The 14,399-nt window shown below is 41.8% G+C and overlaps 1 protein-coding gene across 1 annotated transcript; it reads right to left on the reverse strand.

Moving 5' to 3' along the window:
- Window positions 1-9,094: 9,094 nt before the first annotated feature.
- Window positions 9,095-14,386, reverse strand: CRIPT (CXXC repeat containing interactor of PDZ3 domain). Its single transcript, XM_076334410.1, has 5 exons — window positions 14,310-14,386; window positions 14,007-14,072; window positions 13,560-13,614; window positions 12,787-12,890; window positions 9,095-9,870 (listed from the first exon to the last, which is right to left on the reverse strand). Exons 1-5 carry the CDS (start codon window positions 14,323-14,325, stop codon window positions 9,806-9,808), a joined length of 306 nt encoding a protein of 101 aa, XP_076190525.1. The 5' UTR covers window positions 14,326-14,386; the 3' UTR covers window positions 9,095-9,805.
- Between the last annotated feature and the right edge of the window lie 13 nt (window positions 14,387-14,399).

A 14,399-nucleotide genomic window follows, 5' to 3' on the forward strand; every position in this document is an offset into this window, starting at 1 on the left:
GTTTACTCAAATAAAACAGCTGTATAGCCCAAAGTATTAAGTACTGGAGGTGAAACTTACATACACACGCGCATGCACATACACACAGATGAAATGTTTTGGAAAACTGTTTGAGTGGACCTCGAGGGGAAGAAAATTCCATATGAAAACTATGCTTTATTTGTTTTCTGAATTAACTAATTAATTAACTAAAGGGATTCTTGTGTCAAACTCTTGTCTTAGTCTGCCCTGGTCATAGAGGTATTTAAAGTACTACACACACAAAAGACACACAGAGACAAGCCATCTCCTAGCAATCTACATATGCCACAGTTTTTTTAAATGAGTTCTAACCCCAACCTGACACCAACTTCCTCAGCAGCCTTGGACAATCAGCTGAATGGTTCTTATTTATCTACCTCGTGTGGCATTGTGAGGCAAAATTAACGCTTACGGAGTGCTCAATAACTGAAGCGTGCGCTTGTGCTCCACATGCTTTTACTGTTGCTAGTACTTCAATTTCCTCCCTCAATCTAAGCATTGATTTTTCATTACAAATATAAAGGCAGGAATAAAGCCACAGCATATGGCACTTTATGGTAGAGCAGTCTTTATAAAATTGCATTTCACAGCTAGCATGTGACAGGCGTACTTGTCAAAACCTCGCTAACCTATATATTCACCTTCAAACAATCTTCACGACCTTGCCATACATAGTCTTATATTGGAAAGGATTTTAAACTTTTAATTATTCGCTTAAATAAACTTAACCTTTAAAAAAATTGTCCCTGGCACTCAGCTGTTTCTGAAAAAAACCCCAATCTTCAGAAATCTTTTATAGAATAAAAAGGTATGGAGATTGCAAGCTAGTTTATATCCTTAATATTTGCATGACCATTTGTTTTTAATTTAGCTAAGATAAATAATTTTAAAAGTTTTCTCTCTTATCGTGAATGTATGTGACAGTCTTTAAAAACTGGGGGTTTTTTATTCATGTACCATAATACCTGGTTGCCTATTTTTTCCTCAGTGCAACTATCAATGCTGCACTTACTTAAAGTTCAGCAATAACATATGCTTGTATGCTAGCCCGGTGCAGAGAGGTAGTTATAATAGGAAATCTGGATAAAACAGAAAGAAATGGGGGTGAGTATTATCAGCAAAATCTTAATAAATCAATTGCTTTCGCTGTTCTCGACAGAGATTTCCTAGAAGCTTCAAAGATTCACTCACACAGTTCACTATTTGTAATGTTTTAGAATCTGCGACAGACATTAAATTTGAACACTTTGACTCCTAAAGCCTGAATTCGGCTGCCCTCGCTAGCAGATACTTTTTTCCTTAGTGCCCACCAGGATAGGCACACGGAGCCTCTCTGGCTGGAGCCTCCACAACAGCACTGCAGGATGCCACACGGAGTGAGTGCCCAATGCCCCCTTCTTCGTCTTCACTGCAGCCCTACCAAATCTATGTAAATCCATATTGATCTACTTACCTGTCCACTATTCCTAACCTAGGCTGGGAAATGTTCCCGTTTGGCGAGTTTCTAAATTTAGATTTTACATGTTCTGATAAGAACAGCAGCAATTAACATTACTAATATCTCATTGTCCAAACAAGGATCTATTTTAAGCTTAGAGCAACTAATCTCTCAGCCACTGCTTCAGGGTCTCTTCAAATTCAGGATGACACCACTGCATACACAAAATATGCCTGATTTCTGTGAAACCCTAATAAGTAGGGACTACCTGAAACAAAACAAAACAAACAAATCTGAAAATCAGTAGAATAATTCTTCCCTTACATCACTTTTGCTTCCTTCCCATCCTTCAGGAGACAATGATTTTGGAAGCCATAAAAGGAAGCTATTCATCACTGAAATGTCACGTCATCACTTTTTCAAAAGCCTTCCATTGAAAGACAGAGATTTAAGATGGCAGAGTAAAGTCTTTGCTTAATCTAATTAGCATTTAAATATTTTAATCAATAAAAGATGACAGTTGGACTGGGCTAGATGACAACTCCCTGAGAGCCATGCCTTTCGTCACACATAGTCTCAGTTGCACTGGTATGTTAATGAACAGTAGTAAACACATCAGAACAGTAAATGTCCATGACACAATCTGGGAGCTGTATAAACTTAAAGTCTTTACCTTCTATGGCAGCAAAAAGAATAACAGAAAATTAACAGCAAGGAATGATTTCCTGAAGACTGGACTGATAATGATATATTTAAGATGCCTGTGATGAGACCCATTAGCCAGTAGAAAATGGCAACTACGAGTTCTGTGTGTTTGCATGTGGCCTGAAACAGTTAACAATACTGATATTTAATCATCATAACCATGATGAGGCAGAAAAAAAAAATCCCTCAACATTTGTTTTCCCAATACCTCTTGGCAGATGAGCATATAGTAAGTGCATTTGCTGGAAGCGCTTATGCTTAATGAATCGCTAACATTGCCAAGTTCAGTCTGCATCTTTCAGTGCAAAGAGAGAGACAGAAAGGAAGGAGAAGTAGTTTCTACAGGTTTTCTACCAGAAAGCCAATCTGGAAATGTCTGCTTAATTAGGTAGTTATTTGGCCATCAATTCAGTGGTGTCTGAAAAATCTGCTTGCTATTTATCGCAAATGAATGGCAGCAAGGCAAAAAAATGTCAGAAGTGTCTTCATGAACCATGTAAGAAAGTAATCTTTACCAGCAATACCCACATGGAGAATACTCCACTCAGCTCTTCCTTCAGTTTCTTGGCAAGACTTCGAAAAAATTCTTCCAGGTCCCTTCAACACATCTGTTCCTATTGCCCTTAAATGGGTGAAGTAAGCACTCCTTGTCAACAGAGAACTCAGGTTTTCTGCAGGCGTTAGCCAAATATGATGAACACGTGTATACCTCATGCAAGTTCTGCAAAATGAACAATGGCCCCCACCCATAAAAGTTGATGAAAAATCAGTTTCTGATGAATTTCAGATGATAACCTCTTCCATAAGAGCACAAGTCTGGGAGGAAGACAAGCAGTTCAAAACCAACTGGTCTTCATGAGGCACATTTATAATCCTCACTAAAAGAAACATTTGGCTCTGTTATTTGCAAGGCCTGTCATCATGCCTTATCAGATTGTCCAACCAATTCTGCTGACTGGGAGAGCAAAAATATTTTTGCTTAATAGCAAACCTCAGCTGTGATGCGGCAATGTGTTCATTCTCTCATGATATTCAGGGTGAGTTTTCCTGTTGCCAGTATTCTGTTTTGCACCCTGCCACGTTCTTTTTCTAAACCAGTAATCTGGTAAGATACTGCAAGCAAAAAAGATACCTACATGATCCCATGCTGAACCAGTGCTTGCTGAGCAGATAGTTCTATTAAGCAACCAGTAAGTCAGCGACTGGGCAGCAACATCCCAAAAACCACTCTTGGATTCCCCAGCATCCAAAGCAATGACAGAAAGGGGCCCATCTTTAGGCCATACATACTCACAGGAGATCAGGAAGACCAGTTTCAATCCAGGGAAAACAATGACTTGTCTGAGGGGGGTTTTAAAGGCTTTATTAGCCCCAGAATCTTATTCTCAGTGTAGAGGCCCTATCACAAACTAAGTTTTGCCATACCAGATGTAAAGAGCCACAGCTCCTGCTCTTGGCTTACTGTCTTTCAATGAATAATGAATCTCTCATGCTGGGGATTCTTTCTGCATCTGGGAAACTTACAGCTTTGTATTAGGAAAATATAGCAACATGGTTCATTGCACTACTTTGAGCAGCTGCTTAGTTCAATCTATTGTTGTTTAATTTTTGCACATACCTCTTATGTCCACCGATAATACAAAGGCACCAGTCATTCTTGCCCAGAATTTATGACGGTGAGATTGGCAGAGGGTCCTGGCCTAAGTGTCTTTGGGTAGAGTGATGCTCAGCTACTAGAGAACTGGAATATTTGTGCAATCTGAGGCACTGTGGAAAGATGGGCTGGTGACAGAGGTGATACCAGAACAAGCATGTAGGTGCAACAGACTTACCATCTGAAACCTGAACATCTCTTATTTTGCCAAATAAGAGATTTTGGTGCAAGTCTGGGCCATTCTCAAGAAAAAGTGAATGCAAAGTGGTCAGTGACATCCTTGTATATAAGACAAAGTCTTTCTTGCTATCCTTCTGATAACGAAGGAACAGAATAAACCTAAGAGGGGAAAAAATCTGCCATGTTTCTACAAGTAAACAATTAAAATAGTTCTAATACCTTGGAACATCATTGCCAAATGACTATCCTGGATGGTCCTTTCTCCAGCTTCTGCAGCAGAAAGAACAGAGTTAAAAAACAAAACAAAACAAAAAAACAACATGGGGAAGAATGTGAGAACACCCTGACACAACAAGGACCCTTCAACAGTTCCTGTTCAATTTTCATCTGACTGGCTGCTACAGGCGCAGCAACATTTTTATAGCTAATCTGTTCTTTTCTCTCAATAATCTGCATCAAAATGTTGCTCTTACTTAGCTCAGTAATAGCTCTGGCCAATGAACATGCAGAAACAGCAAGGACAGTATAGGAATTCAGCAGTACTGAGGAAAATTCTAATCCTACAAAATTTGGCAGCACAAATCTCTTATGTAACCTGTGATTTGGAGGACAGTCTGATCATCTGGGAACATTAATGTGTTCTTCCCAGTACATTAAACAAAAATGGCAACTTTCCATTACAGATTTTGTTTTTCACTGCGTAATGTCTCAGGAAAGGCGTCCCATGCCAACAAGACATTTTTAGTATCAACAAAAATGCTTTTATATGACAATTCAATTATACTGAAGTTGTATATAAGTTTAAAAGCTAACTTTAAGTGCTTCTTTGCCAAGATTGCCTTGAACTGTGCTGCATCTCAGAGGTGCAGGAGAGGGCTTGTGATCTAAATTTAAAGCAATGGGTCTCCAAAACAATGCTTGGAAATGGACTTTTCTGAAAGTTGACTGTTACATCAGCAAATTTTACAGATCTCAGGAACTGAACCTCTCACGAGGCTAAGAAGGTTTGAGAGCTACAGATGGAAGATCCCAAGCATGTACAAACAACTAGAAAAACAAACCACTGTTTGTATCCACTATTAAAAAAAAACCAAATCAAAACCTGTCCTCCTTTTCCAACAAAAATACATTCTAACATGCAAAAACAGCTGCCCAGTAATAGGATACAGGTGCATAAAAGCTCTAGTCACAAAATAATTATGAACCAAGGATCATATTATTTAAATCCCTGTTGTTCTTAAATCAGTTACAAAATGAGGTAAGAGTTCATTCACTGCCAATATTTACAGAGTGCAATAAACATTCAATTCATACCATGTATTCAAGAATTACAAAGCCATGCGTTTGAAATAGAGATACTGGCAAGTTTTAGGAAGACAAGAAAAGAAGTTTTATTCACAGAATAGCAAAAATCAATCAATCTTATAGAACACACCCATAAAGGGTGAAGAGTTCAGAGAATATTGGAGAATCTGCCACCTGAAATCACCACTCACTCTGCTGACAAGCACTTGCTGCAAAACTTGAAGCCAATTATAGACATTTTCTTTTCATGCATACAAAGGATGTGCCATCGAGATGTACACTAATATTAGAATTCCTTGACGTGTTTGGAATCAAGTGGCCACCACCATGTGGAAGTAACTTTGCAGGCTGCCAGCTATCACCATCTAGCTAATCCACGCACCTCCATTCAATTGTTAAGGTAGGTGAAGCTTTTAAAATGAAAAGCAGCAGCATTCCTCTCCTCTTTTGGGGGACCCAGCCCATTCCACTTCGTAAATATAAAATGCTGAAAAGAATTACCGTTTTAGCAACTGCAGGATGTCAACACATTTGGAAGACGAAACTTTGGTGACAAATGCTCAACAATGGATAGTTAAGGGTGACAGGAAATGTCAGGCAACCCCCTTTAGAGGGCTACTTACAGTGCAGCCACACCATGGCAGGAGCTAAGAGCAAAGAGAATAACTATATCCCCAGTATTCTTTATTTTCTCCCACTAACACATAGAAAGAACAGCAATTTTTCAGTCTCCACTAGTCATGCAGATCTCTCAGTAATAGATATGAGAACAAAAGGAAACCTAAACCAGAGTATCTATTCACAGGGAAATTCCCATTGATAGTTTTTCTGTTACAAGAAGAACTTGTAATTTGCAACTTGAAAGAAAGTTGCAAAAGCATAAGAGATTGCCAAGTGGAGATTGCTGGGGCGAGTAAACATTTAAATAGGTCTAGTTAAAACCCCACCATGAATTAAGAGTACCATTCTTTGACCTTAACGTGCATGCACAGTGAACACTTATTACTCTCCGTAACAGAAATTGCTTTCTTATGTAGAAACTAAGCAAAGGACAAAAGGAATTCAGAGCCACACTTAGCCTCTCATGTTCAGAGAGGCTCACTTCAAGTCATAGAGTCATAGAATAGTTTGGGTTGGAAGGGACCTCTAAAGGTCATCTAGTCCAACCCCCCTTGCAATGAGCAGGGACATCTTCAACTAGATCAGGTTGCTCAGAGCCCCGTCCAGCCTGACCTGGAATGTTTCCAGGGACAGGGCATCCACCACCTCTCTGGGCAACTTGTTCCAGTGTTTCACCACCCGCAGCATAAAAAATTTCTTCCTTATATCTAGTCTAAATCTACCTCCCTTTAGTTTAAAACCATTCCCCCTTGTCCTGTCACAACAGGCCCTGCTAAAAAGTCTGCCGCCATCTTTTTTATAAGCCCCCTTTAAGTACTGATAGGCTGCAAGAAGGTCTCCCCGAAGCCTTCTCCTCTCCAGGCTGAACAACCCCAACTGTCTCAGCCTTTCTTCACAGGAGCGGTCTTCCATCCCCCTGGTCATTTTCGTGGCCCTCTTCTGGACCTGGCTCCAACAGGTCCGTGTCTTTCTTATGCTGAGGGCTCCAGAGCTGGACGCAGCACTCCAGGTGGGGTCTCCCCAGAGCAGAGTAGAGGGGCAGAATCGCCTCCCTCCACCTGCTGGCCACGCTTCTTTGGATGCCGCCCAGGATACAATTGGCCTTCTGGGCTGCGAGCGCACATTGCTGGCTCATGTCCAGCTTTTCATCCACCAGTCCCCCCAAGTCCTTCTCGGCAGGGCTGCTCTCAATCCCTTCATCCCCCAGCCTGTATTGATACCGGGGGTTGCCCCGACCCAGGTGCAGGACCTTGCCCTTGGCCTTGTTGAACCTCATGAGGTTCACAGGGGCCCACTTCTCCAGCTTGTCCAGGTCCCTCTGGATGGCATCCCATCCCTCTGGCGTGTTGACCCCACCACTCAGCTTGGTGTCATCTGCAAACTTGCTGAGGGTGCACTCAATCCCGCTTCCTATGTCATTGATGAAGATACTAAACAGTCCCGGTCCCAATACAGGCCCCTGCGGGACACCACTCGTCACCAATCTCCATCTGGACATTGAGCTGTTGACTACCTACCCTCTGGATGCGACCATCTAACCAATTCCTCACCCACCGGACAGTCCACCCATCAAATCCATACCTCTCCAGTTTAGAGGGAAGGATGTTGTGGGGGACTGCGTCAAAGGCCTTACAGAGGTCCAGGTAGATGACATCTGTAGCCCTTCCTGTGTCCACTGATGTAGTCACCCCATCATCGAAGGCCACTAGGTTAGTCAGGCAGGACGTGCCTTTGGTGAAGCCATGCTGGCTGTCTCGAATCACCTCCCTGTCCTCCATGTGCCTTAGCATAGCTTCCAGGAGGATCTGTTCCATGATCTTCCCAGGCACAGAGGTGAGACTGACTGGCCTGTAGTTCCCCAGGTCTTCCTTTTTTCCCTTTTGAAAAATGGGGGTTATGTTTCCCCTTTTCCAGTCAGTGGGAGCTTCACCAGACTGCCGCAACTTCTCAAATATGATGGATAGTGTCTTAGGAACTTCATCCGCCAGTTCCTTCAGGACCCACGGATGGATCTCATCGGGTCCCATGGACTTGTGCACCTTCAGGTGCCTTAGATGATCTTGAAGCTGATCTTCTCCCACAGTGGGCAGCTCTTCATTCTCCCAGTCCCCGCCTTTGCCTTCTGTGGCTTGGGTGGTGAGGCTCAAGCACTTGCCGGTGAAGACTGAGGCAAAAAAGTCACCGAGTACCTCCGCCTTCTCCGTGTCCCGGGTAACCAGGTCTCCTATTTCATTCCAGAGAGGGCCCACATTTTCCCTCATCTTCCTTTTATCCCTGACGTACCTATAGAATCTTTTCTTGTTGCCCTTGATGTCCCTGGCCAGATTTAATTCTCTCAGGGCTTTAGCTTTCCTAACCTGATCCCTGGCTCCTCGGACAATGTCTCTGTATTCCTCCCAGGCTACCTGTCCTTGCTTCCACCCTCCGTAGGCTTCCTTTTTGTGTTTGAGTTTGTCCAGGAGCTCCTTGTTCATCCATGCAGGCCTCCTGGCATTCTTGCCTGACTTCCTCTTTGTTGGGATGCATCGCTCCTGAGCTTGAAGGAGGTGATCCTTGAATATTACCCAGCTTTCTTGGGCCCCTCTTCCCTCCAGGGCTTTGTCCCATGGCACTCTACCAAGCAGATCCCTGAAGAGGCCAAAGTCTGCTCTCCTGAAGTCCAGGGTAGTGAGCTTGCTGTGCGCCCTCCTCGGTGCCCTAAGGATCTTGAACTCCACCATTTTGTGGTGACTGCAGCCCAGGCTGCCCTTGAGCTTCACATTCCCCACCAGCCCCTCCTTGTTGGTGAGAACAAGGTCCAGCATAGCACCTCTCCTCATTGGCTCCTCTACCACTTGGAGAAGGAAGTTATCATGGATGCATTCCAGGAACCTCCCGGATTGCTTATGCCCTGCCGTGTTGTCCCTCCAACAGATGTTGGGGTGGTTGAAGTCCCCCACGAGGACCAGGGCTTGTGAGCATGAGGCTGCTCCTATCTGTCTATAGAGGGCCTCATCTGCTCGGTCTTCCTGGTCTCATATCAAACCAATGCTGAAGAAAAGGCAGCCTGTTTTGATCTTTCGAATTTGACATGTATATAAGCAATTACATCATAGAATTCAAGGGCCAGTTTCAAACCAAGTATTTAAAAGCCAGACTAACTTAGGAAATGATGAGACTGAGACCTGGCATTAGAAATTGATGCTCATTATTTTATTGCCTTGGGCCACCAGATGCCATATGTAAAGCCTCCTTAGAGGCTAACAAGGGAATAGCTAATCAGTCTTACTGCCAAAGTAAGAACCGGCAGAGTAACACACTAGATTTCAGTAGTTTAACAATTTGTGATTTAACCAACCCCACTGTGGGCAGAAACAAAATTCAACAGGACAATTGCATTAAAATCTGAAGAGCAGTACTTAGAGGGGAGGACGTAATAGTTGGGGGTGAGAGTAATAATAAATACCTATAAGCATAGAACTAAATGAAGATACTACTTTAATGAGGCGATACAAGCTCATATTTTATACATCTATAAAATATTACTATCAGACAAGCAGAAGACTCAAGATACAGCAAAAGAATAAAAGTGTTAATCTCAAAGATCTGTGTTAAGATGGTAACATAGTTTCAACCTATCCACTAGGGTCTTCTCATTCACTCCAAACTGTATCAGTTGCTGCAAACCGTTACCTTTAAATATCAGTTAACATTAGTGCTAAACCAACAAAAATCAAACACTACGTACATTTCTAGGCAAACAATCAGGTTGTCTTTACCTCTCATCTCATTCCAAGTAAATGTATTATCTTCCAGAAAGTAATATTCACAAATGATTTTAGAGAAAAGTTACTGTACAGAGACACAGAAGTTAAAGTTCATAAAAAGACTAGTCAATACAATTAGACAGAAGTTTGCTTGTAGTTCTTCGTATCCAAGACCTTCTTGCCACACATTGAGCAGATGCCTATAAGCACACAAAAGGTGTGTAAATTATTTTAAAATCATTACAGTTTTTCTTCAAAAACATAGTTGCTATGGTTTTGTAAAGATCATTTTCAAGAAATTGTTTAAATGAGCTCTCATTGACAATCTATCTGTGCATTTCCTCACCAGATATTGCAAATTCAGAAGTAATAATATGACTTCTAATACAAATTAGTATTTGCAGCATACGTGTAACACTGCCACTTAAAAAAAATAAGCTCTATTTTGAAAGCATTATGATTCACAACACTGCCCAAAGCCTCTGTAATTTGCTGGAATACTGGAAAAGAGCCAGGAAAGGCTCCCATCTGGCAAAAAGGTAAAAATGGTGTATTATTAAACTTCGTAAGTCCTATAGCCCAGCTGCGGCCCGAGACGGACAGAAAGTAGCTAGGCTAAGAAAATACAGTCACCAACAAACTGACTGCTAAATGGAAGATTAACAGGTGGGGAGCTTCAGAAAATTGAGAAAGTTGACAAGAATACAGTTTCATAGAATTAAGCTCTTTATAGAATAGTAGAAGTGAGAAACAATGGACACCAAGAATACTTGAGAGTTGAAGTGAAGATGACCACTGATGTCCCAGAGGACTTTGACCTAAACCCAAAGAGTGACAAGTCAGAAGACTAGAGCAGCAAAAAGGACACAAGTTCGGCAGGGACAGAGGGGCAGGTTGTCTCAATGTTTCCCTCTTCTTCTAAAGCAGAAAGGTGCTAAATCTCTTGTGTGGTAGGGCCACATCTCATTTTACAAGACCATTCATCAGCAGACGAAAAAAAGTCAAGTGGCAACTCTTCCTGTTAACTCTCTCCAAACTGTGTGCTTTCATATATTGACATCATGTGACTGGATACATATCTAACAGTCCATTAGGAGAGAGAACAGGAGGGAACATGCCACATGATTTACTTTGGAGAGCAAAATCCAGCCCACGGGCTGTTCATTTCAGGTCTAAATTGAGGAGTAATTAACTTCAGATTGCCTCTCAATTTCAGAGATATGCAACAGTTGAAGCATTAAGCCATATAATTGCATTTGCTTCAAGAAACATGCCACAACCACATCTTTGAAGGTCAGAACTAGAACCTAAAGCACTTAGAGTTCTGTATTTTATGAAGAAACCAGATTCAACCTGGAAGGATACAGAAGCAGCCAAAGATGAAATCCTGAAGGCCACCCAAACCAGCCATAAGTTTAAGAAAGAGAACAAGGTTCTACCATATGGGATTCAGGCAGCCATCTGGTGAGCATCTAGCAGCTAGAAAAGGCAACACTCCTACAGCAGGCTGCCAAACCGCTGACTCAGTGACACAGTACACTTAATTTCATAAACAAAACTTAACTACCGGTTAGCTGTAGCTCTACATCTAACAACTGGTTCACCCCATGTCTGTGTGCTACGCAGATTCCTTGGTATTAATAATGTAACTGAGTTCATGTTGCTTTTTTTCCCCTCCAGGAATTACAAGTTTGAGCCCTTTTGCTTACCTACTCAAAATCACAAGACCAGTTAAAGTTTTATATCCTTAAGGGTCTCCATCAAATTTGCTTGAAATGGATTTTTTTTTTCCCCTCAGGAATTTTTGAACAGTTTTTAACAATGCTGAAGACTTCTTATGAATATGGGAGATAGGAAGCTTCCAGGTATAAGCAGAATTTCAGTGCAGTCATTCACACATAACTCATAAGTACAGAAAGATTTTATATATTATGTACTGCACAGTGCAGTATCTTGCTTTCTAGGGACGATGATTATATTCTTTTCCATTTTTCAGTTTCACCTTAAGCCAAGCTTGACTTACAACGCATCAAGCATGTTCACAACTGGACCAGAGATTCCTTGTAGATAAATGAACTTTTCAATGGCTTATGTTAAGCCACTGAATGCGTAAGAATACATGCAGGCACAAAGACAACCATGAGCATGATTTGCCTTCAGAGACGCTTTCTTAATTGCTTTTACAACTCAATTTAATTTTTTCTTCTTTGCCTTTTATTCCCCAGGTATTCTACTTTTGTTAAGCTAGCCTATCACTTCACCAAGATCAGAAGTTAGATTTTTGGTTGGTTTTGGGGGGTTTTTTTGGGGGGTGGATGGGTCTGGGATGTTTGGCTTTTGGTTTGGGGGTTTTTTTGTTTGTTGTTTGGGGGCTTTTGTGTTTGTTCTTTGGTTTGGTTGTTGGTTTTCTGGGTTGTTTTGTTTGTTTGGGTTTTTTTTTTGAAACCACTATTTAGAGTTTTAGATTTAGCTATTATAAAAAGGGGAGAGAGGAGAAGGGAACAGAAAAGGGACTGCAACAAGCAATTGAGTTTTACAAAATCTGTTTTTTTTTTTAAAACTCAGAAAAAATCAAACTTGCTAGATGACAGTTTTCTATGCAATTGCCAAAATTAAACTTACAGTTATTCTTCCAATTCTACTGCTTTACATACCAGAAACATTCTAAAAGAAGCAGAATCACAGAATGACTTAAGTTGGAAAGGATCTCCAGCAGTGTCTAGTCCTGCCCTTGCCCCACTCAAAACACAGCCAACTTGGATGAGGCTGGCTCAGGGCTTTTCAAGTCAAGCTCTGAATACCTCCTACAGAGATTCCACAACCTCTGTAAGTCCTTGTTATTATACTATTTGATCACCCTCACAGTGAAAATTGCTTTCCTTGTATGTAATTAGAATTTTCCACATTCTAACCTGTGTACATTGTCTCTTATTCTATTACTGTGCACCTCAAAAGAGTCTGACTCCATCTTCTCTACGCCTTCCTATTAGTAGTTGAAGATAGCAAATTAAATCTCATCTTAGCCTTCTCTTTGTAAGGCGAAACAAATTCAAGAGTTCCACTTGCTCTCTAATTTCAAACCAAACTGGGGTAATTTGGTACTCAGTGAAACTCACCTTTTTTATAGGCACATCCTTGACAATAATGAGACCCTGGCTGATGGACAGAACTCTTACAAATCCGACATATTGCAAATTTGTTCTTTCCATAAGGATCAAACCTGGGAAACAGGAGAAGTATTTTATTTATACACCTTGAACTAAAGTATTTCCTCTGCCACATCCTAAAAAGTCTAAGCCAGAGGGCACAGACAGAAACTCCAGCAAAAACTATAATTTAGAAAAGGGACACACAAGGATTATTTCTAATAGGCTGCACAAAGTCTACAGAAAAGCTCCCACTTTCCCCATTAGGAGAGATTTCTTGCATTACGGACAAAAACTTAACAAAAGCAGAACTAAAAACGTGGTTTTTTATTAAGATACTAGACTATTTTGAACTTAAACACCTTGCAGCAGCGTCTTTCTTGCCCCCTTACGTAACAGAACATCCCCCAGACATTAAGGAAATGCTCAAGAGATTGTACCGGCAATCTTAACACAAAAAATAAGCCTCCTCAGCTCCTTTCCTAACAAAAGCATCAAACCCTAGCAATTTCGGTGACAACTGCAGTAAAATAGTAGCCCACACTCTATGATTCAGCAGAAAGCTCCCATGACATACATATGGACATACTTTTACCAACTAATCAAATGTCATAATCCCCACAATTTTTTTTTTTTTTAAAGCGTATTTTGGACAAGTTTTGAGCAGTTACCCAGATATGCAGGAAACAGGCCTCAGTTACAGCAAACTGACTTTTAGCCAAAAATCAGTATTAAATACTAACCTTGCCTTCTTTGAGGTCAATGCCTTGTTTTCATTTAACTTGCGGCCACCGCTTTCTACAAAAAGAATAAAACCATAAACCACTGAATTTCCCAGTTCCAAGCATACTTTAAAAAGCTTAGTTTACAGCTGTTACACACGTGCAAATAAAGTCAAAGAGAGATAAAACATATAGCACAGCATTAAAGCACAGGGCAACAGAATATACTGTGCTCTGCATATCGTCATTCCATACAAGGAGGAAAAAAAACCAGACAAGTTCAGTACTGAAGAGCTCAGGGTGAATAAATTCCCAATGCATTAAATTAGCATGGGAGGGAAACTACAGGAGTTAAAAATCAACCGGATTAGCTATTTCAAATTTTAGCCTTAGGATCATAAGATAGCTCAAGCGCCCAACTGGCTTTACGATACCTGAAAAACAAGCGTCAAACCTCCCCAAGATTACCTGTAGTGTTTCTTGCACCATCTTTCCACGTATCGGGAGTGATTACCGTGCCGAGTTTCTTCTCACCTACGTAAGGAAACATTACAACGGAAAAAATTAAAACTCCACTGCGTTAATACTCACAACAAGCGCTGCCTGCGGGAGAAATGACAGCTCACACACAGACGTTCCCGCCACCTACAGCCCCCCGCCCAGGACCCGCAGCTGCTGCTGCTGAGCTCCGGGGACGCCCGGGACCCCCGAGGGCAGGGCCCGGCGGCTCGGGCAGGGCCCCCCCCGCCGCCCCGGGCCGCCCGCACTCACACTTCTCGCACACCATGGCGGCCCCCACCACAACAAACAGCCGCTTCCGGGCCCTCCCCGGAACTGGCGCGCGGGCGCCGCCGGTTTCCG

Source organism: Aptenodytes patagonicus, chromosome 3, assembly GCF_965638725.1.
Source record: "Aptenodytes patagonicus chromosome 3, bAptPat1.pri.cur, whole genome shotgun sequence".
Taxonomy (NCBI): Eukaryota; Metazoa; Chordata; class Aves; order Sphenisciformes; family Spheniscidae; genus Aptenodytes; species Aptenodytes patagonicus.